The following is a 25,073-nucleotide window of genomic DNA, read 5'->3' on the forward strand; positions in this document are numbered from 1 at the left end:
GTTTGATCTCTGCATTGGGAAGATTCCCTGGAGAAGGAAATGGCAACCCATCCAGTATTCTTGCCTAGAGAATCCCCATGGACAGAGGAGCCTGGTGGGCTACAGTCCATGGGGTCAGAGAGTTGCACACTACCAAGTAACTAAGCACAGTACATGATGACCGGACTGTAGTCGTGACATAAGACGCTCTGGCTTGAGCAGCACTGAGTATGTGGCTTGCACATTTCCAGGAACTGACTTCAAGGTACTAGTAACAAACTGACCTTAGAACTGAAGATTAACTGTGCTTAAAACAATCAAGATGATGCTGACCAGACCACTAAATGACCAGTTTCAAGATGATTCTCAAAGCTAACTGCTTTGTTCTGTTGGTGGTCTCTGCCTGCCCACCCTTCAAGTTTTCCTTTAAAATCCGCTCTCTGATCAGCAGTGGGGATTGGTTCTTTGGGACGTGAGTCCACCTTCTTGCCAGAATTTCCAGCTGCCTCAATAAAGCCATCTTTCCTTTTATTCAACACTTCTCTCTCACTCTTAGATTCTTGAGTATGAGCAGCTTAACCTGAATTCAGTAGCAAAATCAATAATGTGTTTGCCCCATGGTAAAGGTTCACAGAGGTAGGACCAAAACAACAGTGAGACAGAGTTTTGGGCCAAGCTTCCCTCCCTTAGTGACAAGTGTTCTATCTTCCAGTGCAACAATTTCAATGAAGCAACTGAAAATGCCAGCAGTGTAGTGTGAATTGAGGGAGCAAAGCCATGAGAGTGGAGTCCAAAGCATAGGCCAGAGAACTGCCTGAGAAGGAGCCGGAAACATTTGCTCAGTTGACAAGCAATGGGAAGACAAATACTGCAGTGAAGAAAGTGAATCTCTAGGGCAGTCAGACTCCATAATACCTTTTGCTTTATTCATGAGCATATGGTGGATTGGAAATAATCCTGGAGGCTGAAGTGTGTGAAAAATATATGGAATTGGGGTCTATAGTGTTATTTTGTAAATGAAGGATATTTTTATAATCACCTTATATCCTTATAATAACCTCTGGGAGGAAAACATATTTATTATTATTCTCAATGTTTAAAAGCTAATATCAAGAAATACAGAAAATGAGTGGCCTGTCCAATTTGTTGAACAAAGGGAGATATAACTGCAATGGAGATCAGCTCTTTACCTCCAACCCAATACTCTCTCCAGATCACTCCACTGCCATGGAAACACTATACAATCATTTGTGTGCTAGATATAGAAACATAACCACCCCAACTAACCATCTCACCAGCCAACAAGCAACCCGAATAACCAACCAACCAACCAGACAAACAAACATTTCCTAGTAAGAAAAGCATCTATTCCACTTCCGCAACCTACCTTGCAGCCAATAGTTCTCCCAGAAACATTTCAATTTTATGGACTTCATTTTTCTTCTCAGGAATGTGTTGCTTACTCTCTCCTAAGTTTTCTGTACTTAATCTTTCTTCCATTTCATGGATCCATAAGTTCAGTTTTCTGTGCTGATCTTCAAAGCTAAAGAAAAGAACAAAACACATTAGAGAAATTCTTATATGTTCATTATAATAAATAAATTATAATATTGAGGTCAACAATGTCTTTGGCAATTAAGATCTCATGGATTTTCAAGTAGAGTAGAAAATTTGACAATAATCCCATTCAAATAATCACTTATTTCAGTAACAAAATGACAAATTCTGGACATTTTTCTTGGGATACAAGCAGAAAAAGAAGCATTCTATCTTGATAATTATAGCTGGTAATTAAGATTACATTTAAGTGCCTGTGTCCCTTAACTTTGCATCTTACTGCAAAGACCCTGAATTGGGGGCAGTGGAAGCCCTTAGAAAGGGAAGGAAAGTTATCTCTGAGTCTTTGTATCTTATGGGGATTTGAATATGGCACAAGACTCTAGGGTTCTAAAGTTTTAAAAAACAATGTAAATTCTCTAAGAAACCTTGACAAAAGTCAGGCAAATACCTCCAACCAAAAAAGGCATATTGATTATACTGACATCTTTCCTTTCTTAGCAACAGAATATTTTTTCTAATTTTATATCCAGCCCTGTTGATATAGCTTCCTGATTGGAATCTTGACTCAGAGAAATATAATAAGTGTTTTCAGCCATAATTCCAACCTCACTGAAGTAGACACAGTGAGGAAAGGACTTGGATAATGAAAAATTCAGGTGTCAAAATTCTAATATCTAGAGTTATTGCCAAACAGACAAAAAGTACATACATTTATATCATTCATAATTATTAGTGAATATAATTCCTTTCTTTTTCTATAGAGAAAATAAAGCCAAATGATACCATCAGAATTTGAGCAATCAGTTATTGTCCTAGTATGAACATGTACTTAAAGTCAAAACACTATAATTTAAACTCACAATTTAAAATATTTTTTGTTTATTCCCAATGGCTCTTTACTTTAAATCACAGAAGAAATAGTCCGTGCATGATGAAATCTATACCTGTTGAAAAAACTTACCTCCCAAGTTCCAAAGCACAGTCTTGTAGAGCCTGTTTGTCTTTAAGGCACTGTTTCAAAAATGCTTGAAACTCTTCATTAGCTTTTGTAACTTGTTCCTGAATGCTACTGACAATTTGTTTAGATAAATGTGCATACAAAGTTTGTCCTTCTCGGGTCACTGCATCAAGCTTGCTCTGTCCATCACTGACCGAGTCCAAAATGTTCTGTTTCGTGAAACAAAGGTAACACAAAGCATTTGCTATTATTCAAAGATCCTACTGCATAGGAGGATTAATTACAACTCTGACCTGAGAAAGTAAAGCAAGAGAAGAAAAACAGCCTGAAGAAAGAAGGCTTTTAATAAGCTTCAATGAGAATGATGTATACAATTGGATACAGTCAAGACTGAGAATGGAGGATGGTGCCAGCCAGTCACTGGAACCGCTGAGGACCAACTGCAAGCAACATCGAGCTGGAAAGAAGGATGCTCTCATCAAGGTTTGTTCTCAGTCCCTCTCCATTCTCATCATCTCAACCTGGTCCAGCCTCCTCTTCTTCAAATGGTTAATGTGACATCTTTCAATTGGTTAATTGTCTCCACACTGCCTCCTTGTCTGACCCACACTGCACACAAAATCCTGTGTTCAGATTCCTTCTTTTCTTGGTATGCACCTCTTCCTTGGAAGATCATATACATGGGCATGGCTTCAACTGAGCAAAAGAAGTCCAGAACCACTATGTTGGTCTTGCCTCCACCCTGAGCTTCACAGAGGCATTTGTGACGGTCACTCAGACTTGGCTTCATGGAGATCCTCTGCATTTCAAGCTTTAAAGAGCCCAGCTCCACATCTGAATTCACCATGCCTCCAGCAAAACCAGCTTCCTGTATGATAATGATCTTCCTCCCTGGCTGCTAATGAGTTATCTACATAATTGCCATCACATCACCCATTAAGCCACAAAATCCTTATATTCCTCATTAATGTTTTCCCCCATTAACTTTTAAAAAGTATTTTGATAATACTTAACACAGTGCTTTGCTCAGATTAACCATTTGAAAAACTTGGCCAAAACTTAATTTGAATTTAGGCTCCTGACAATCATTCTTAATGTTGCTGCACAGTGGCCCTCCCTTACCAAAATTTATACATTTTTCTTTGTCTTTCATACCTTTAAAACCTACAATATCTATTGCGTTTATTTGAATATATCCTAGCTCCAAATTCAGATGCTAGGTTATTAAAAAAACACAAGCCATGTCTTCTGTTTAAAACTTCTTCATGACAATGATGTAAAATAGATACAATTATTTATGCTTTTACTGCCATAAAAACCAAAATTAGGTTTAGTTCTGAATGATTGCCGAAGAATGAGTAATAGACTAAAAAAGAGAGGAATGGGATCTAGAAATTCTGAAATTTTAACTTTAAAAAAAAGTATATATTTTCTATATATTTCAATATTATATATTTCAATATTTTATATATTTTCAAGGGGTAATTGCTTTACAATATTGGTTTGATTTCTGCCTTACATCAACATGAATGAAATTCTAACATTTTATCAACTTACTTTTCATACTTCCTATCTCTTTCTGACTCAAGAAATCTAATTCTGTTAGGGAAGAAGAAAAGTTAGAAGAAAATAAGGTTTGGGGAAATAGATGATTTAGGTCTGACCTGAAGGCACTTGAAGGTAACTTAGGGAAAAGTAGTGATGGCAGCCCACTCTAGTACTCTTGCCTGGAAAATCCCGTGGACGGCGGAGCCTGGTAGGCTGCAGTCCATGGGGTCGCTAAGAGTCAGACACAACCGAGCGACTTCACTTTCACTTTTCACTTTCATGCATTGGAGAAGGAAATGGCAACCCACTCCAGTGTTCTTGCCTGGAGAATCCCAGGGAAGGGGAAGCCTGGTGGGCTGCCATCTATGGGGTCACGCAGAGTCGGACATGACTGAGGTGACTTAGCAGCAGCAGCAGCGCCAGCTTGCATACCTGAAGATCATGGAGCTTTGCCTCCAGAACCTTGCTGTCCCCAGTTCTATCTGATGATTCCTTTGCTGCTGCCTTTATTCCAGAAAACCATTCTTGGAATTCCTGCATAGACTCTATGGAAAGTAACAAAAATAAGGAACACATAGAAAACATTGAAAGAGCTTCCAGGATGACCACAATGAATTAATTCTGGTGATCAGCCCATTACATCCTGCCTTACAACATGTTCCAGAAAGAAAACAATATTAATAGTAGTATAGAATATAATACAGTATGACCAACAACCATGACTTCTCATGGTAGAACTGAGAAATTATTTCAGATGTAAGAATGAAAAGAAATTTGTATTCCTGACATATTTGATTTCCCATTGTGTGTTTTTTTTTTTTTTTCTCTTGGTGAAGAAAGATAATTGCTTGACTATGTAAGAGTAAGCAAAGCTCGTGAGGTGTTAAAGCCATTTCCATGGCAAAGGGAGGAACCATCTCCCCTGCCCGCCATGCTGACTTAGAGCATCACACATTGACACCAAAGCAGAGGCACAGCAGTGCTGGAAGCCAAGTCAGGGACATAAATGACCAACAGTTTCCTGAATTACATGCCTGCTGTTTTATAGGCTCTCCTAATATCCAAGCTTACTGTGTCATTTCCTCATAGCAGTGGGAGTCTTTTTCCACACAAAGGAGCTCTACTTAGAAAATCCACACGAAGTTCAGATTCATCAAGATGGCGGACTCCTACTTTCTTAGGGAGAAAGAAGAAGAATCCTGCCAACAGTCAGAGCCCAACCACAATAATTTTATTGCTCAAATCTCAACACAGACACAAATTTAAAATGCTACTCTTGTGGAAAATTTTCTGACCGTTTCTAGGCAGCATTTGGTTTGGACTATGTCTTGTAAACAAACTACTCATGCTGAGGCTTGTCGGAACTCACCATTGAAGTGTTTTTCCAGAGAATCCTGAAGGCTGGCCTGTGTCTTGGAGCAGGACTGGCTCACAGCCTCGTGTCTCTTTATCAGCCCCGTCATCGCACTGCCCAGGCTCCCCAGCTCCACTGAATGGTACTTGCGGCACAAGCTATTGAGATTTTCCTGGGTCGTACTGATGTTGCTTTGCTGACTCTGAAGTTCTTTTTGTATGTCCTAAGAATAAAAGTATGCCATGAAGGATATTCATTACATTCACGAGAAATATCTCATCTACCACACTCTGGAATGTTTTTTGGAACGTTTTTTGACGTTGTTGAAATCCACTCAATAATGTATACAATTTTGTCTACACCTGTAAACAGCTGTTGAGAGATAGGTAGGATTTAGGTTATAGTCTAGGATTTAAAACAAACTGAAAAGATCTTCTGTGGATTCCAGCCCAGAATCTTGGGTTTAGTTAGTTGATTAGAAACTATTAATAGAGTCAGCCTCCTGCATTCACATTTTTTCCCTAGGTTACTTGGCCTTTGTTTTAGGAGCACAGGCCACACCAAAAGCACCAGTAGCAAATTTTAGAAGTATATGTCCTTAGTCTCAAGAACAGTAAGAAAATATGCTAAAAGAGCACAAACTACATATATCGTTTGCTCAACCATTTTTAAAACATAGATCCTTCTCAGTACGAAAGCAGTCATGCTGACCAATAAAAATAATTAAGTGATGAAAAACTATTAGGCATTCAAGTTTGAAAATTTGTAGAAATTCAAACAGTTCTTCTATAGGCTCCCACCTTTTTACTGAAAAATATGTATTATATATTAACAAGTATTTTTGAGCAGGCCCTATAGCAATTCATGCTGTCCATTTTTAGAACATTCATGTTTAGTTTCTTACCACCTGCATTCAATTCTCCATCTGTTACTTTGGTGTCTCCTATATCATGAATTAGTTGGTTTGGTGCTAATATGGGTAACAGAACAGAGGTTACATTTTTATTATAGTCACTGAAAAGCAGGAGAATTAATATTACTATTGAAAGGTAAAGGCTTAGTGATAGTTTATGACTTACCTTCACTTTTTTCAACCCTTCACAAGTCTCAGTTTGGGCACAGTTCATCAACGATTCTTCTAATTTTGTCAGCCAGGTTACCGTGTCATTAATGAACTTCTCCACTTGCGCACTCTGAGCAGTGAACTCTTTCAAGGTTCCTTTTGCTTCTTCAGTAATTTCTTTGGCATGCTCCAGTTTCTGCCTTAAGTCAGCTTCTATAAACTAAAACATAAAGTGAGATTTCATTAAAATCTGTAAAGAGCAGAGCTCTTGTTCAGTAGGGATTCTGTTCATGTGCAGCTTAACAGTAAAAATCACAGAAGCCTCACCAAGGATGCTAATTCAACTTTTTAAGAGGAAAATCAGTGGTTTCAAGTTGCCAAATATCTTGAGTAATGGGGAAATGGAAAGAGTGAGGATTATAGTTAATACTGGGTTTTTAAAGTGGAAGTTTTGACTGAGATTCCAGGAAATCCACAAGATCTCATTTCAAAACAGAACTAGACCTACACAGAGTTACCAAGTTGGTGACCGAAAACCTGCTCTTCATTCTCCCAGGGAAACACATATTTTTCACCCTGAGGTAGCTACTACTTTGAACAAACACCACTTGGGGATTCTATCATGAAACAATGTCAATTTTGTCTCCCGTTTAAAATATTCACTGAAGTTAACTCTTCTCTCCTCCCCGGATGACTGATTTTAGGAAGCCCTGGACTTTCCCACACATAACAATAAAAGGATTTATAATCCTGGTCAACTGCAAAGCAGTTTCAACTCCACACTGAGAACATCCAGGCTGATTTAATAATCAAAACTTTGAAGGTAAACTTAGAGATTCTTTTTCTTATCCTCTGCTCAGACCTGCTGCAAACATGAAGCCTCCAGCGGAAAAAGGGGCCAAGTGCCTTTTTTCGTCTTTCTTCCCTACTCCCCCACTTTCAACAGCCTTTGACACCTGCAGGCTTGGACAGGCAGGACAGTGGTGAGCACTGCTGGGAGATGGCCTCTCTGCTTTCTGGGCTGGGTGAATTCACATTCACTCCTGTCAAAGGCCTCATGTGTGGGGCTTTCTGAGGCTCCCCTCACTGCTGCCCCTCCTACTGAAGTTCCCCAGAGACAGGCAACACATTCCTCTCAGGTTCTTTACTTCCTCCTTGTGCAGCCTTACGGCATCTCTAACTCCCTGCTGCTGAGGCCTGTTCATCACCCAGAAAACCTCTTAAGCCTGCAGAAAGACTCTGCAGGACCCTGAGATACCCATACCGAAGCTCTCCTCTTATCTTTCCTTTCATCATTCACTTCCAGGCCAGAGGTCACATATTGGCATTTCACCCCAGATGACTCTGAGATGTAGGCCACTCAAAACAATCATGTATCCTTGGCAAATACATTAGCAATCAGCCAGCCTGTCTCCCACCCTTAAGGCTTTTTGTGGGGGATTAGATACTAGTCTCCTGTGTCTGCCAACTGCACGGGGCACGTGTCATGCTCTCCAAACAGTATCACCGAAATCCTTTCCATTTTGAGGTAAGGTGCAGGGACCTCCACATTTCCTCCATGGGCATGCGTAGGAGTGTGTGTGTGTGTGTGTGTGTGTGTGTGTGCATGTGTGTGTGAAAGAGAGAAACAGGGCACAACAGTAGCTCTCTCTCAAAACCCTGCCTCCATCTTCACTCTGCCCAAATCCAACTGTCGTCCATTTATGTCCTTGATAAGCACAAGCTCTCCTGTTTAATTTTGCTCATTATCAGCACCCCTTTTGCCTATCCTTGCTTCAGGTGAAGCATCTAACCTTCTGGTACAAGTATATCATCCACCGATATAACTGACAGATAAACAGTCTTGGGCCAGAGCAAAAGTACAGGTGATTAAACAAGATTGATTGGTTAGTAAGAAACAGTAGATAAAGGAGAAAGGCAATATAAGAAGAGAGAAAATGTAGAGAAAATGAAAGCAGCAACAAATAGCTTAAAGTAATGAATTAGAACCTCTGGCCCTGAGAACTGGTGCTGGCTGTGCCCACGCTCCCTCACTGAAGCGTCCCCGGTTCCTGGTCAAACCCTGTCTGCCTGGCCTGCCTCCAGTGCCTGTGGATTTATGCCATCTAAAGAGCCTTGCGGAATGAAGGGAGACATTGTGATGGTAATCCCTCCAAATGCAATTATTCAGTAAGAAGGATTAGAAAAATATGAATTAGGATATCAATATTCATAAATATGTCTGTCTAGACTTAAAATTGTCCTTGAGGAAAGCTGAATGCTATGACTTCCAAAATTTAGTAAGGAAAAAAAGAACTAATCTTATTATAATATTTGGGTTGGAACTAGCACCAGGAATTCTAAAAATGCTATATTTTAACTCTCATGTCTGATAAGGTCTATGTGTCTGCTTGGAATTATGACAATGATAACAATAAGAATATACACACACATATACATATACATGCACTTATAAATAAATACATAGAATGTGTATATATACACACACACTTTTTTGAGAATATATATTAATAGTATATAGAGTTATTACAAACCTGATGGATTGCTTACCTGAAGGTCTGGAGGTGTTTCTGGATTTTTAGTTAATTCTTTAAGATCATTAACTTTGGAACGAAGTTCTTCTAATCTCAATGTTTTCTTTTTAACGTCAGACTGCCAGGTAAAAGACAAAGGGGAAAAACATAACTTATCAACTAATTACATGTCATAAACAACTAATGACATGTTTTACTTGGCATTTCATAATTTCAAGCATTAACTCTGTCAAAAAGACCCAACTTTAACCCAGGGTAAAAACAAAACAAAAAACAAAATTCTGCTCCATTTTCTGAGGATTCTCATTATTTGTCAGTGTGGAAAAATATCACCATTAACTTTCACTGGGAATGTGAGGGAGTATGCGGAACTTTCTTCCCACTCTCTTTTATTGGGGAAAATAAAAACTTCTGGAAAAAATTAAACACTAACCGAAAGTCTTGAGTCAGTGGGAATTTTCAGCAGACTAACTGTCGTTTACTTATTAGCATTAATATCACTGGCTACTATGCAGCATTTAAGTCTTAGGGGAGCATTTCAAAACAAATACATATCAGGAGTGCCTCTTCATTACTGTAGACTATATGGAATATAGTATGTACTACATATATATAATAATATACATGTAATATAATATGTATAATATATGTAATACAGTCTACAGTAATTGAAGAAATACTTCAATTAGAAATTTCAAGGGTGTTAAAACAGAATTCAGGTTAATTAGGAATTGACATCTAACATTTTGTCTTTTGCCTTCTTTTTTTTTCTCCCGTCAACACTAACACAAGAAGAAGAAAGAATAACCAGAGAATTATTATGGAACAAATTAGATGCTTGGAAACTTCATTATTTATCTGGACCCACGAAAGTGAAAGTATTATCTGCTCGGTCGTGTCCAACTCTTCGCGATCCCATGGACTGTAGCCTGTCAGGCGCCACTCTCCATGGAATTCTCCAGGCAATGGACCCCTGAAGGAACATTTAGTAAAGTGTCCCTTTCAACTGAAATGTGGTGTTTGGTGCTTTGTAGACACTAACAAACCTCCTGATGTCTTCAGTCTAGAAAGCAGTTTCCTCACCCAGGAAGAAATTTCCTATCAGGCCCACTGGCCTTCCCCAGGAGCAGCCTGGGCAATTAAGGGGTCACACATACACAGCTCTCCTTCATTTTCTGCACTGCAGCAACGAAACTGTTAGGCACCGAGCTGAATCCAGTTCACTAACCTTATTAACTAGTGCACCACAGAGCGTAACATAAAAACTGATCTCTGTGAGTGACCAGATCTGACTTTGTGAATGTGGCTGACGCCCATGGGCTCCTTGTATCCCAGAGGTGAGCAGCAGGAGCGTCCTCCAGACTCTGAACAACTGGCCCTGACTTATAGCATTTACCACCATTTTGAGCTACAGCATGATGCCATAGCACAAGGAGCTGGCAGTACCATGTAGTTGCACATATTCTGCAGTATTTTCATTGTATAATGAATGTCAGTTACTTCAGAACTGAGATAATTGCTGAAAAGTAATGAGGAAGTGATAAGTTTTGAGAATTTATTGCTTTCATTTTTCATACAGTGTCTTTACTAATATCAGCTCAGTTCAGTCACTCAGTTGTGTCTAACTCTTTGTGACCCCATGGACTGCAGCACACCAGGCTTCCCTGTCCATCACCAACCGCCGGAGCCTACTTAAACTCACGTCCATCGTGTCGGTGATGCCATCCAAGCATCTCATCTTCTGTAGTCCCCTTCTCCTCCTGCCCTCAATCTTTCCCAGCATCAGGGTCTTTTCCAATGAGTCAGTTCGTCTCATCAGGTGGCCAAAGTATAGGAGTTTCAGCTTCAGCATCAGTCCTTCCACTGAACATTCAGGACTGATTTCCTTTAGGATGGACTGGTTGGATCTCCTTGCAGTCCAAGGGACTCTCAAGAGTCTTCTTCAACACCACAGTTCAAAAGCATCAATTCTTCAGTACTCAGCTTTCTTTATAGTCCATACATGACTACTGGAAAAACCATAGCTTTGACTAGACAGACTTTTGTTGGCAAAGTAATGTCTCTGCTTTTTAATATGCTGTCTAGGTTGGTCATAACTTTTCTTCCAAGGAGCAAGTGTCTGTTAATTTCATGGCTGCAGTCACCATCTGCAGTGAATTTGGAACCCAAGAAAAGAAAGTCTCTCATTGTTTCCATTGTTTCCCCATCTATTTGCCATGAAGTGATGGGACTGGATGCTATGATCTTTGTTTTCTGAGTGTTGAATTTTAAGCCAACTTTTTCACTCTCCTCTTTCACTTTCATGAAGAAGCTCTTTAGTTCTTCACTTTTTGCCATAAAGGTGGTGTCATCTGAGTATCTGAGGTTGATATAGCTATTTACAATTTAATTTTTTTATATTTATTTATTTGGCAGCATGGGCATCTTAATTGCTGCATATGGTATCTTTGTTGTGTCATGTAGAATCTTTCCTTGCTGCGCATGGACTCTCTAGTTGTGGCCTGAAGGCTCACTAATTACAGCATATGGGCTCCAGAACACTCAGGCTCAGTAGTTGCGGCTCTTGGGCTTAGCTGCTCCACAGCATTTGGGATCTTATAATAGTTCTCCGATTAGGGATCAAACCCATGTCTCCTGCATTGCAAGGCAGAACCTTAACTACTGGACCAGCAGAGAAGTCCCTACAGCTTAATTTTAAATAATGATTGTGTTTAGCACTGGCTTGCAAAATTCCTGAAAATGTAACAGTTGACTTTTGTGAGCTGGTGTAAGCTGTACTCTAGCACACACCACTGTCTGAGCTGTTACGTTAATTTAACATCAAAGATCCCTCTCCTGACTGTATTTTTAGTCTGAATGATTTCTTCTATTTTTTGGTTTTAGAAACAGGGATAATCTATAGAATGTTCTTGGGGTCAAAGACAGGTGATAACTTAGGACATACAGATGATTCAGCTACATTTCATTCAGACTGCAGTCACTTTTTCAGGTGTCTGTCAAGTTCCAACCATGTGCCAGGCCCTGGGCTGGAGCCCTGAGGACAGAATGCGAACAGTCTCTTCTCTCACCAAGGGCGCAGTCAGTCCCACGCTTTGTGAGACAGGTTACCTCTGATTACTCTATTCCCTCTTACCTTGCTTCCTTTTTCATCATGGCCCAGTTACTGCTTGACAGTTTACATATGATATATGTTGTAATGCAAATACTGTGAATACCATGAGGGTAGTAACTTTGTTTTAGTAGTAAATTCTCAATGTCTAAAACAGTGCCTGTCATATTTTAGGTGCTCATTGGGAATCTGAGGAAAGGATGAATGCATGAATGTAAGAAATGGGAATAAAATGAGTTAATAAATTGATCACCAGAACTTTAGAAGCCTACTTTCCATGGAAGCCTGTGACACTCCAGTCTCCACTTTTCTTCTATTTCTGAAAAGCCAGTGGAAGAATCCAGCACCTAATATAAGTGGTCGGGGTGTGGTGACTGTTCAGTTAACATTTTGTTTGAATAAAGAAAGAATACATAATAAATATTATTAGGTTACGAACACTTTCCATTTGATTCTCTGATAGGAAGGTGCCATAATCTCAGAAGAATGGGACAAAATATAGATTCTATGAATCTTTACTAGTCTATTAATACTTTAAGTAAAAGAGCCTCAATTAAGAAATGGTAAAGACACACAAAAGAAAACACCTCTCATATCAGTAGTCTATTTAACATTCAAGTAAAAGCAAATGATAATTAAGAGTTTTATTACACTCATATTTGTCTTAAAAGGAAGAATTAGCTTTATTTTTCTCCCCAGTGGTCTGTTTTCTTTTTTAAAAAATTGAAGTACAGTTGATTTACAATGTCATGTTACTTCAAGTGTACAGCAAAGTGATTCAGTTGTACATACATATGTATCTATTTTTCAGATTACTTTCTCATATAGGTGATTACAGAATATTGAGTATAGTAGGTGTCCTGAAAGCAATTACAAAAGACAGTTTTTTCATATTCTCATCAGTGATGTACCACGAGCTCACATAGGAAGGCTGTAGTCACTTTACCTCAAATTCTTTCAGGAATTCTTCTGCTCTAAGGCTGTCATTCAGGTTGCTGATGCTTTCAGTCAGCTGTGGAACAGAATGGTTTGACCATCCATCGATCTCATCTTTACTTGTAAGTACATCATCCCAGATAGACAGGCTTATCCTCAACCTGTCCATGTTCTCCTCAAGCTTCTCTGATATCTGGGACAGAAAAGAAAGACCTTATCATTAAATCCAAGGCTTTAAGATGCTCTCTGGCCACTGAAGTAATAAATCTGCCAGTGCTTCATTCCTATTCTGACAGAAAAATAAAGTTTTACGAAAATTTTTTGTTGTTGTTTTTGTTATTGTTACTTGCAATGCTGAGATATAAAAATACGCATAATTAGACTTGGATATATTTATAGAATAAGTAAATACATAAGAGAGCAACCCACTCTGTATGGTTAAAGTGTTACTGTTTAACAATTTAACAATTCTTGTCATATAAGAATGCCATTTTATTTTATTTTTCATTTTTTGGCCATGCCATGTGACCTACAGGATCTTAGTTCTCTATAGTGATAAAACTCATGCTCCTTGTATTGGAAGTGCAGAGTCTTAACCCTGGGACCACCAAGGAAATCCTAAGAGTGCCATTTTAAAAAAATGTAGGCAGATAAAATTTTCCCAAGTCCTTAAATTGTCTCATTATAATATGCAAATATCAATATCTAACTTCAGTAATTTAGCTTAAGTGAAGGAATCCACTGTAGCTTAAACTTATGAACCTAGATACTAAAATAACAGGCAAGGGTAACAGAAGCACAGGATTTATGTGCTGGAAAACAATGTAATACATGTATAAATTGAGATGTAGAGCTCCAGAGAAATCAAGTATCTTCTTGTGTAACACAGGCACACAGCTAACAAATGACAGAGCAAGAACTAAAAGCCAAGGACATAAATTCCAGTGTTTTCCAATGCACAATTACAGTCTTATTACTTTATTTTATATTACGGTTTAATATCCTGAAAGATGTTTATAAATTATTCTATTTTATCCATGATCCCAGAGTATGTAAAAGAAAAACAAAGTTATTAATATTTTATGACTGAAGCTATCATGTGAAATTCTAGAAAATCTGCCAATAAGTTTTAACAAACAAATAAATTTTTAACCATGTATAAATTCTATGTAAACTATTTTCCTTTAGAGCATGATTTTGAATTTAGTATTGAAAGTTAACAATGAAAGTTACATTTCTAAATAATCCTTTGCCCAAAAATGTGATTGAAAAATGTAAATATTTAAATTATTCATCTTTCCCCAGTGGCTCAGCAGTAAAGAATTTGCCTGCAATGCAGGAGTCCCGGCTTCAATCCCTGGGTTGGAAAGATCCTCTGGAGGAAGGCATGGCAACCCACTCCAGTATTCTTGCCTGGCAAATCCCATGGCCAGAGGAGACTGGCGGGCTACAGTGCATAGGGTCACGGAGTCGGACATGACTGAAATGACCACGCACGCAAACTATTCATAGAATCGCAGGGGATGAGCTTACATCTAGCCATTTGTCCACTGTGCTTTCCAGGTCTGTTTTCACCACGATGAAATCACCACTGTGAATTTTTTTCAGCTCAGACAGCAACTGTTTTCCTTTACTGGTAAAGTTATCCAAATCCTTCTGTTTATTACACATTTCATTCTTGGCAGCTTCATGCTGTGGACATAAATGTTTCCTTAGTTAATAAAACAGTCAGTAATAAGTCAGGTATTTAGAATCATTTGTCTTTAAAAAATTTAATTTGTGGTTGACCTTAAGCAGAAACCAGTGATAATAATGAAAAAAATATATAATTTTCTTGAATTGCTATGATCCTAGGATATAAGTATTCATAAAAAATAAAGGTTGAGCTTGTCAGCATGAATTAGCTAGTTCTAAATATACTCATTGGAAAAGACTGACGCTGGGAGGGATTGGGGGCAGGAGGAGAAGGGGACGACAGAGGATGAGATGTCTGGATGGCATCACTGACTCGATGGATGTGAGTCTGAGTGAACTCCGGGAGTTGGTGATGGACTGAGTGACTGAACTGAACTGAACTGAACTGAGATATACTGTCAAGAGTCGAAAAGAGAATGCATTATGAGTAAACAACAAATCTACTAAAAAGTCTAAAAAATAAATACATCATGAATTATTACCTTTGATAAAGCCCACTTAAGGTCTTCCTGATCTTTAACAGTACTTCTGGTTGCAATCACATTGCTGGCATTTTCAAGGACTTTTGTTATGGCTGACTTCAAATTCTGATACTCTCTCATTAAATCAATAAGTCCACAGCATTGACCCTGGCTGTAATAATTAAGAAAATACATCATTTATTGTCACATATCAGTATTGGGAAGTGTTCCCTATGATTGACCTGATACATAACTGCATTGCTGTATTTTGATGAGTGCTGGAATGAAGGGAAAACGATATTTTTACTGAACTGAGGCCAAAAGCATTCTGGTCAGTCTGACAACTCTAGTGTCCAAAATATTCTCCACGAATGAAGAATCCACACAGCCATCAGCCATAGACATTAAAGTCTGCTAAATTTTTTAAATTTTTTCTTCAAATGAACTTACTTACAAAACAGAAAGAAACTCACAGAAAAGGAATTTAAGGTTGCTGGGGGAAGGGATAGTTAGGGTGTTTGGGAAGATCATGTACACACTGCTATATTCAAAACTGATAATCAGCAAGGACCTATTGTATATCACATGGAACTCTACTCAATGTTTTGTGGAAGCCTGGATGGGAAGGGGGTTGGGGGAGAATGGATACATGTGTATGTACGGCTGAGTCCCTTCGCTGTTCACCTGAGACTATCACAACATTGTTAATCTGCTATGCCCCAGTACGAAATAAAAATATTTAGGTTTGAAAAAAAGCTTATAGTCTAGTAAGGAGCTCAGACATCAATAAAATAATTCCAAAAAGTGGAAAAAAAAAATCTGCCAATTAAAAAATTTTTTTTCCATTATTTAATTACTTCATAGTCATATGTTGTAGGGAAGAAAACTCACCTGCCTCCCTGCCACAAAAAAAGACAAAAAACAAAACAAAGAAAAAATACTGCTCAATAATTAAAGTTCACATGAGATTTTCTTTTCCATTTAAATTATGCAAATTTTCATTGACTATGTGTCCCCTGAGAATGGCTAAAATATGAAATAGTTTTTGTTTAAAAGACTAAAATGCCTTTGAACAAACAATTCTTCATCCAGGTATTTTTCCAAAGAAAAAGGTGTACACTAAGATTTGGATACAATTCTATTCTCTACAACATTATTTATAATAAGGTGAAGTCGCTCAGTCGTGTTCGACTCTTTGCGACCCCATGGACTGTAACCTACTAGGCTTCTCCGTCCATGGAATTCTCCAGGCAAGAATACTGGAGTGGATTGCCATTTCCTTCTCCAGGGGATCTTCCCGACCCAGGGATCGAACCCGGGTCTCCCGCATTGGAGGCAGTCATTTTAACCTCTGAGCCACCAGGGAAGTCCTATTATTTATAATAGGAGAAAAATTAGAAATAACCCCAAAGTTAAAAACGGGCCAATAACTGAATAAATTGTGATACATTCTTGTAATTGAATACCATGCAACCTCTACCAAATCACAATTTAGAGAATGTTTAATAACACAGAATAAAGTTTGTGCAGCAGGATTATATTTTTTAAAGTCTACATTAATAGTCTACAGTATAATAAATTATGTACACCTAAAAAATAAATGTTTACAGATGCTTTTGTAGTCATTCAAACTGGGAAGATCGCAAATATCTATCAACTGGTGAAAAAATCAACTTCAGTACACTTAGTAAATGGACTATCATTCAGCTGTTTAAAAAAAGAATGCACTTTGTGGATACACATCACAATGTGCTTGTGCTAAGTAAAAGAAGGTATTTAACCAAGTGTGGTAAAAACTGATGTGCACACGAAAAGTGAGCATGAATGTTTAGAGATGCTTTATTTATAGTCATTCAGACTGGAAAGAATCCATTTATGTGTGATTCTAAGAAAGAAGACATGACAGAGACAGAAGTCTGATCAACAGTTGCCAGGGGTTGGAAGTGAGGAAGGACTGATTACAATGAGACACGAGGGCATTTTTCAGGTGGTGCAACTCTTACCACTTGATAGTTGTAATATCTATACAACTATATAGGTTTGTTAAACTCTTATAGTTTAAGGGTATACACTTAGGGTGAATTTTACTGTATGTAAATCATATGTCAACTATAAACAAATATAACAAAACAAAAAAAGAAAATCAGTGGTTAAGACTCTCCTACTGGTATTCTGTAAACGCTGACAATTCTTACTTCCAAGTATCGAATTTCACATGTAATTGCTGTCTCAAGAAAACTTCCTCAATGAAATTCTGTAGGACTAAATTTTTAATGTTATTAAAGAGAGAGCGAATATCTAAGATGGCAAAAGATATTAAACTCTTGATCAGACCAACTCAAATCAACAGGCAATGGTCCAATGTCACAAAATAAATAGGAAGTTAAAAACAAAAACTGAGAATTTTTTTACTTACTTTTCATGAATTAGTTTCTTGGTATCATCCCAGGTGACCTCTAAGCGGTTTATCTCCTTGTCAACCTCAGGTGCAAAGGCTACATCTTTCTGAGCAATTTGCTTAGCTTTATCTTTCAACCAACATAATTCATGCTCATGAGAATTCAATTCATCTTCTAACTGATTGAAGACTCTCAACCTGCAAATTAAAATGTTATTTTACTATTAGTTTACTACAAGTGTTGAACTACTACTTCCTTTCTGTAAATAAGAGCTTCCCTGGTGGCTCAGACAGTAAAGAATCCACTTGCAGAGCAGGAGACCTGGGTTTGATCCCTGGGTTGGGAAGATCCCCTGCAGAAGGGATAGGTTAACCACTCCAGTGTTCTGGTCTGGAGAATTTCTCTCAAGGACAGAGGAGCCTTGCAGGCTAAGTCCATGGAGTCACAAAGAGTTGGGCACAACTGAGTGACTTTCACTTCCATAAATAAAGCATGCATATCAATAGCTAGAAAAGCTTTTAACACAGCAATTTATGTATATCAATGAATAAAGATGCTTTTACAGTTAATTTTGCATAATTCAGACTGTAACTTAGAAAACATTTGAAGTCATTTTTACCATTGACCTTCAAACTTCTATTAAGTTTGTATTCTTTTTCTATTTTCTTTTGATGATATAAAAATTTCAAGACCAGGGCCAACATTTGAGGTAAAGTAGTTGAGTACTTATCACAAGGCCATCGGTAAGAAATTCTTCCATGCTGTGAGGTTTGATTCATATTAAAGTAATATTTAAAAATCACAGTCATTTCACTCAAAATAAAAATAGTTTTACTGAGCTCTACGGTAAGTATGTTTTTAAAACTTTACCTATTTTTTTAAAAAATTACCATAGAAAGGGGTCTTTTGGTCCTTCATATTTGAGTATTTGTAAAAAGTGGCCACAGAGAGGCAGCCATTGACTCTTTTAATTTTTGCAGTTTGGTATAGAGATGATTGTGTGCATTATCCCGTTTAATTCCCCAAACAAAGTGGCTAGGAACAAGTATTATCAATAGTTCCATTTCATAAGAAGACTTGTTCAAGGTCACCCAGTAATACCTAGGCATGGTATGACTGGAATTTAAAAAAACAATCTAATCCTTATCAATTACGGATGTCTTGGTATGACTCATCCCTGCTGTTTCTTTGCCCCCTGAAAATATGGAAGAGAAAGTGATGCTGAGATGAGTGGGGAGAAGTTCTAGTAAGAAGGAAAAAAAGGATTGCAAGGAAGCCTACAGTAAAATATTACTTAGAAAATTTACTGTAAAAAAACACCTTTGACCTCTTAGCTTCTCTTAAACTTTCCTGACAAAACAACCAACTTTGCTTAAATCTACTTCTCTGCCTTCTCCACACTTCTAGGCAAACTGTTAAAAGTAACTGGGGAGAACCACTCTGCCAGGCTGATTGGTTCCACTTTAAATGAACGAATATAAATCTCAAATGGCAGCATATCACTTACCAAGTGCCAGAGGCTTCCTTTCCATTTCTCGCCGCATTTTCTACCCAGTTTCCTATCACTCACTGTCAACTAATGAATTCACTCCAGTACTTTCTCATAGGCTAGAAGCCACTGGGAAACATTCCCTCATATTTTAACACCAGAAATACAAATCCATTTCACTTCCTTTGTCCTCAGCTTGTCATTCTTGCTAAAGAAGATGATTCCCTTCTTCTATCAGCTAAAAACTGCTTAAAAATAAGTATGATCAATATACTGTATTGTAAATAAGATCTCAAAATGGCTTATATATAGCTCTTAGGAAAGTCCTTAAGGAAAACAAAGACATTTTAGTACTTCTTAAGTGCTAAAATAGTCATTAATTTTATCCTACGGTGGCTAAGCCAGTAAAGAATCCACATGAGAATCAAGAGACCTGGGTTCGATCCCTGGGTTGGGAAGATCCTCTGGAGAAGGGAATGGCTACCCATTCCAGTATTCTTGTCTGGAGAATTCCATGGACAGAGAAGCCTGTCAGGCTACAGTCCATGGGGTTGCAAAAAGTCAGACACGACTGAGCGACTTTCACTCATTCACATATATGCAAGCCCTGTGGCATGTGGGAATCTTAGTTCCCTGACCAGGGATCAAATCTGTGTCCCCTGTAGTGGAAGTGTGGAGTCTTAACCATTGGACCACCGGGGAAGTCCCCTCGAAATATTTTAGAAACAAGTAACTAAACATGGTACTATTATAGTTTTGCACAAGAGTTAGTTCCAGATCAAATGAAAAGCAAAGGAATTAACTCTTGGCAACCGACTTCCAGGCAGTTGCCATTCACCTCTGTTGAAGTGCTTGTCGGGTTAGATCTTTCAGCCTCTCTTTGTCAGTCCTTTCTTCAATGTCCTCAATGCTTTTCAGCAGCTCCTCTTTCTGATCTCGGAAGGCCTTCTTCAATACTGCCAGGGCATCCGCCTCACTCTGCTTGGTTCCCAGAAGGTTCTGGATCCTCTCTAATTCCACGCTGAGGTGATCTGAGGTAGCTCTGCAGGATGTTCTCTGCTCAGAACCTCCACTTTTGAGATGGTACTGGGCTTTGGCAAGAAGGCCGTCGAGACTGATGGCAGCAGATTCTAGTGTTTTCACATTTCGAATAGCGTCGTTTAGGTCCCTTTCTAATAAGTCAGACTGTTTCTTATTCATACTGTGGGTTGCTTCCACTGTTTGCCTCAGTTGGTGGAGACTCTCTGACAGAGAGGCGTGGCTCTGCAGGAATTTGGCCAGCTGGGACAGGGCATGCTGCCGCCTCTCCACGACCTGGCTGGCCTCCTCAAACAGCTGCAGGCAGTCCTCGGCCTTGCCCTGGAGAAGATGAAGGTCCTCGGCACGGCCCAGGGCACCCAGCTTTGCCAGGTGACCCTGCAGACTCTGCAGTTCGCCCTTTTTGCTCTCTACTTCCGCAACGTGGTCCTGAAAGAGCAGAGAGAGTTAGTGATTTCCCAGATGCAGGGTGCTTAACTCACACAGATACAGATTTGTGATGTCAAGATACATTTTAGATGCAACGGATGGCAGAGTACTTAAAGGTCAACTACGGTGAATCTTGTAGAAACATTCTTAAAATTTCTCCTGTTTTGTTTATCTATGTATTTCACATAAAACACAACTCTCATTTGAAAATAATTCATTTCGCAGAAAATAATTACTCCATGGACAGAAATAGTTAAAAGAAATTGTATATGGGTTTCCCAGGTAGTTCAGTGGTAAAGAATCTGCCTGTCAATGCAGGAGTCATGGGTTCAATCCCAGAGTAGGGAAGATCCCTGGAGAAGGAAACGTCAACCTTCTCCAGTATTCTTGCCTGGGAAATACCATGAACAGAGGAGCCTGGTGAGCTACAGTCCATGGGGTCACAAAAGAGTCCTACATGACTTAGCAACTAAACAACAAATATATATGTGTGTATGTATATAAATACATCATACATATATACTTTTAAAATCATCCAAATTTTCAATTTTTTTTTAACTATATGTGCATGCTGCATGCTAAGTCACTTCAGTCATATCTGACTCTTTGCAACCCCATGGACTGTAGCCTGCCAGATTTCTCTTTCCATGGGATTCTTCAGACAAGAATACTGGAGTGGGTGCCATGCCCTCCTCCATGGGATCCTCCTGACCCAGGGATTGAACCCACGCCTTTTAGGTCTCCTGCATTGGCAGGTGGGTTCTTTACCACTATCACCACCTGGGAAGCTATTTACCTATACATATATGCAGGATATAACTAAAAGATTTACAGAATTAGCTGTACTTTAGAATAAATTCATTAGATTTTATTTAAAATTACTAATTTATGGAATTAGCTCTATGATCTATGATTCACATTATATTAAGTTGGCCAAAAAGTTCATTCAGGTTTTTCCATAATGAACTTTTTGGCCAACACTTCAAATTTACATTTTATATAATTATAATAATTCACTTACATGCAAATTATAATATTTATATATTAGAGCTAAGCTTTATTATATATAACACATATATTTACATTTTACATATTATAGTAATAGATTTATATACAAATTATAGTATTTATAATTATAATTAGAGCTAATATCAACAATTTCTAGGGAAGGAGTATAGGAATGGATGAACATTCACGCCTGTTCTCCTTAGCTTGACTACTAAACTTTCGAGGGCTTTTTTGAGCATTTACACTAGAAAATGTACAAATTCCCTCTCTGCCCCTTTGTGAGATAAATATTTTTAAAACCTCTGGCCAATTTTACAACTCAGAATATCTTTCTCAGGGACTGAGGGAGCCATTTCTTTGAAATGTAAATCATTAAGGAAGATAGCACCCCTGTCTTGTAACAGGAAGATACGATAAAGTACTTTTCCTCCAGGTAAAACCAATTAGCAAACCCAGCATAGGGTTAGCACTCAACAAATATTAAATGTTTTATTACTAAATGTTGTTATAAACTTATTATATAGCTTATGTCTAACTATCCCAATGCTTGATGGTCAGAATCTTATTAAATATTTTATTTTTTGATGCCTCAACAGCTGCTTTACATAAATTATAAATAAGGAAAATAAATCACGAATTTTAAATAACTTTCAAGCTAAAGGGTAATTCAGAAAAACTCTATCATTAAAGCATCAGAATTCAGTATTAGTTTTCAGCAGTGTAACAAAGCAAACTAGAAGCTTAAAAATGAACATTCTCATATCATTCACTCTAGAAATCATTTGCTCTACTTTGAAGGAGCAGTCTCTTAAGGTGGTTGCCTATTTTATCTGAAGTGACTTTATGTGTTTAATTTGTCTGCATAACATGTTGCCTGGACCCATATACTCAATTATTAAAACATTTGCATATTAATAAGAAGTTAAATTGTTGCCAGTGTTCTTTAATGTTGCATCCCTTTATAATTCAAGAACTCTATTTTATGAATAAATTCTTCATCAATCTTAACAAACTTTACCTTGTGCCGTGTAAGAGCTGCTTGATGGTCCACTATGCTTATCTCAGAAGTAGTTTGTAATTCACTGAGGAATAGCTTAATCCAGACGGAAAAGGAAAGCAGCAGTTCATCAAATTGCTGGTGTTCAGCAACCACAGACTGAAGGAAGTTAATCCTATGTACAGAAAAGTGTTAACGTTAAAATGCCTCGCATCTGGACAGAAAAAATTAATGACATGTTTCTAATCAAAGGCAAAAGCAATGCTGTCACACATGGCCAGACCAGAACTCTTGACGTTTTCTACTTCTCAAGCCCCATTTCTCTCCCCATCTCAGTTAACGTCCTCACCATGCACCCAGATGATTTTATGAGTCACTCTTCATCCCCTTGTCTTTACCACCACGTCTGATCTGTGTTGATCTTGACAGCACCCTGTCACAATATGTTCTGTGCTCTTCTCTCCCTTTCTACACCCTGGCCTAAATCTCTTCATCTCTTGCCTCTACCAGCCTCCCACACCAGCCTCTTTCCTGGCACCATGGCCTGCCTACCATCCACTTTGTAGGTAACAACCAGAAATTATCTTAATATAATCAGAACATCCCTGCCAAGCTTAAACATGGGGGCAATTTTCTGTTGCATACAAGGAGGCAAAACTCCAAGGCTCCTTACTGTGGTCTGCAAGGGATCCCAGGTAATCAACTTCTCTGACCTCATCTGATACAGTGCTGCCCCATGCTTCACTCATCTCTGTTTCCTCAATATCCCAGCTCATGACTATCTAAGAGCCTCTGCCCTTTTTTGCTCCCTCTGCTTGTACACTTTGTCCCCAAAGTACCCCGAACATGCTTTGTATATAGTATTCAGATCTTAATCTGATGTCAAGTCCCCTGAGAGGCTTTGCTTGGCCACCCAATCTACAGCCCCTTCCATGTTATCCTATTTTGTTGTCTTCATATTACTGAACACCACTTGAAATGGTCTTGTTAATTCTTTTGATTAATGATCTATTTATCTTCCCCTTCACCCAATAAGACATAGGTCTTGCTTTGCTTACTGCTATAAACTCAGTACCTAGAAAAGTACCCAGAATAGGGTCAGGGATCAATCATTGCTTGCGTAATGAATGAATTAGATCGACAAACAATAGGCGATCGGAGTTCAGAGCCCAAGGTTGGCATTAAGGATAACCTTAGGACATCCATAGTGGTACAGTGGATAAGAATTTGCCTGCCAATGCAGGGGACATGCTTTTGATCCCTGGTCTGAGATAATTCCATCTGCTGTGAAGCAGCTAAGCCTGTGCACCACAATTAACGGAGCCTGAGCTCAAGAGCCCGAGAGACACAATAAGAGAAGCTGCAGCAATAAGAAGACTGCTCACCACATCTAGAGCTGCCCCAGCTCACTGCAACTAGAGAAAAGCCTTCATGCAGCAAAGAACACCCAGCACAACCAAGATTAGGCAATTAACTAATTAAAAAAGAATAACACTTTAAAAAATATATTTGTTACAATGGCTTATCCAAAGTTCAACTCTTTAAATAGAATTTCATGCTTTAATCCTTACAAAATCTTCTACATGTTATCTTTACATGCATAGATTATATTTTGAATGCTCTCATACATTTGTATCATTTGTAAAATCCTTTTACTTTTTCTCTGGGAGGCCAGTGGAGGGCAGATCCTCCTCTATTTTGTAGAAAGTTACTCATCTTTCAAGAGTTTGGCACCAAAAACCTTTGTCAGCCTTTCATGAACCCATTCAAATGTTCTTTCTCTTGGCTTCCGTAATATCCTGTGCTCCCTTCTCTTTGGGTTTCTTGTTATTCCCACACTGATCTATAAAATACTTGCCCTTGGGTTTTACTGATTTTTATGGTTTCAGTGTCTGATAGGTTGTCTCATACTCAACAGGTACCCAATAAACATTTGCTAATTGAATATATGAATGAATAGACAACAGAAAAATACAAGTTCCACAGAGGTAAAGAGCAGAACTCTGTTTACATTGCTAACCTCAGCACACAGAAGAGTATGCTACTCATTAAAATTCAGTAAATATTTGCTGAAAAAATAAATTAAAAATTGACTAAAAAGGTTAACTGCTTTTTTCCACATTACATGGGTAATCAATATAAATTTAAGACAAAAACTTGTTTTCTGGCATATTAGAAATATGTAGATGTCAACTGTTAACCATCCAGTCAGTTAAGATTTAATCCATGTTTGTCTCCTTTTAATATGATAATAATAATTTTCCTTTCTCTATAATACTGGAATGAAATAGGAAAAATACATATCCTCTGTTGAGAAATATCATGTGAGATAAAATTTTATTTACCATTTTTTCCTATATATAAACAACTTGAGCAATAATAATTAAAACATGAGTAATCCTACACTCTTTAATATTGTTCAACTAATTTGTTCATTTGCCTTGATTACAAGACAAATTTTGAATTGAGGGTCATTTGAAATACTAGTTTTAAGCACTTTGATTTATACATGATGA

General features: G+C 38.1%; 1 protein-coding gene across 15 annotated transcripts in view; it reads right to left on the bottom strand.

Annotated features, from left to right (window-relative positions):
• SYNE1 (spectrin repeat containing nuclear envelope protein 1) overlaps nt 1-25,073 on the bottom strand; it is a 494,970-nt gene that overhangs the window by 266,537 nt on the left and 203,360 nt on the right. For all 15 annotated transcript variants that reach the window (XM_040238711.1, XM_040238710.1, XM_040238708.1 and 12 more), the window contains 12 exons: nt 22,579-22,732; nt 19,924-20,552; nt 17,614-17,793; nt 15,219-15,369; nt 14,575-14,733; nt 13,052-13,234; nt 9,013-9,114; nt 6,479-6,682; nt 5,415-5,622; nt 4,478-4,590; nt 2,501-2,706; nt 1,367-1,522 (listed from right to left, as the gene is read on the bottom strand). In XM_040238711.1, coding sequence (XP_040094645.1) covers nt 1,367-1,522; nt 2,501-2,706; nt 4,478-4,590; nt 5,415-5,622; nt 6,479-6,682; nt 9,013-9,114; nt 13,052-13,234; nt 14,575-14,733; nt 15,219-15,369; nt 17,614-17,793; nt 19,924-20,552; nt 22,579-22,732 — 2,445 coding nt within the window. The remainder of the gene's footprint in view (nt 1-1,366; nt 1,523-2,500; nt 2,707-4,477; nt 4,591-5,414; nt 5,623-6,478; nt 6,683-9,012; nt 9,115-13,051; nt 13,235-14,574; nt 14,734-15,218; nt 15,370-17,613; nt 17,794-19,923; nt 20,553-22,578; nt 22,733-25,073) is intronic.

Source organism: Oryx dammah, unplaced genomic scaffold, assembly GCF_014754425.2.
Source record: "Oryx dammah isolate SB20612 unplaced genomic scaffold, SCBI_Odam_1.1 HiC_scaffold_4, whole genome shotgun sequence".
NCBI classification, from domain to species: domain Eukaryota; kingdom Metazoa; phylum Chordata; class Mammalia; order Artiodactyla; family Bovidae; genus Oryx; species Oryx dammah.